The 1,174-nt window shown below is 47.6% G+C and overlaps 1 protein-coding gene across 1 annotated transcript in view; it reads left to right on the plus strand.

Annotated features, from left to right (window-relative positions):
* LOC101351610 (diacylglycerol kinase gamma) overlaps positions 1 to 1,174 on the plus strand; it is a 123,312-nt gene that overhangs the window by 92,946 nt on the left and 29,192 nt on the right. The window contains exon 6 of the mRNA XM_023736846.1: positions 455 to 625. Within this exon, the coding sequence (XP_023592614.1) occupies positions 455 to 625 (171 nt within the window). The remainder of the gene's footprint in view (positions 1 to 454; positions 626 to 1,174) is intronic.

Consider the following 1,174-nt stretch of genomic DNA (forward strand, 5'->3'; position numbering starts at 1 on the left):
TAGACCAAATGACATTTACCTGTTGACTGCTGATATCACTAAGAATCACTGCCATACTTTCTGAAAATTCACAGAGTATAGGTGAATTTCCTACAAGGAAACAGACTCTTAAAAGGGTCATACCAGGTCCATTCAGAAGATATAAATTCCACAAACTGGATTTCTAAAACCACTGATTTGATCATCTCTAGGTAACCAATCAAAAAGTCAGCAGTTCAAATCCACCAGCCGCTCCTTGGAAACCCTATGGGGCAGTTCTACCCTATCCTATAGGATCACTATGAATCGGAATTGACTCGACGGCAAAGGGTTTTGCTTTTTTGGAGGTAACCAAAGCTGTTGTAGACATCTGTGTAAAATTCACAACTCAGTCACGAAGAGGATGGGACAACAAAGGAGGTTTAGTTTACTAAACAACACGTGTCCTTGGATGCTGTCCTTTTGTCTGTCACAGAGTCAAAGATCACCAAGAAGCAAGTGCAAGCAAAAGACCAAGTGGCCACGACCCCACTGGGAGCACCAGCTGCTCAGCCTCCAGGCTCACAGTCTCCCGTAGTGTACCTGAAGGATGTCGTGTGTTATCTGTCCCTGCTGGAGACCGGGAGGGCTCAGGATAAGCTGGAATGTAAGTGCTTTCTCCATCAAGGGGCTTCAGTGTTTTTCTCTAGGAAAATCTAAAGTCCTGTCCACCATTCCTAAACATGCTGGAGACTGATCTGGTGTCATGGGTAGGACTCCTTGCGGGAGGTTTTCCAGTTCTGTCACCGGCAGCCATATAAGTAACAGTTCCTAGAATCCACCCTCGGACACAGTTCCAGCTGTCCATAGAATGGGCAGGGCATCTGAGACCTTGGTGTCGAGAGCCCCTTGGGTCTCTGCGAGGAGTCGAGACCCCCATACCTTTGGCAGCAGGACTTCCCAGAAGCCTCCAATCAGATAGTTGTTGCCTCCACTCAGTTGCTTTTCCAAAGAAAGATATTCAACATCTGTCTCCTCCCCCTACGCCCCGCCTGATCAAAAAACAAAAACCCGTTGCCGTCGAGTCGATTCTGACTCATAGCAACCCTATAGGACAGAGTAGAATTGCCCCATAGAGTTTTCAAGGAGCAGCTGGTGGATTCGAACTGCCGACCTTTTGGTTAGCAGCCAAGCTCTTAACCACGGTGCCACCAGG

Source organism: Trichechus manatus, unplaced genomic scaffold (genome assembly GCF_000243295.1).
Source record: "Trichechus manatus latirostris isolate Lorelei unplaced genomic scaffold, TriManLat1.0 scaffold00092, whole genome shotgun sequence".
Lineage (NCBI taxonomy): Eukaryota > Metazoa > Chordata > Mammalia > Sirenia > Trichechidae > Trichechus > Trichechus manatus.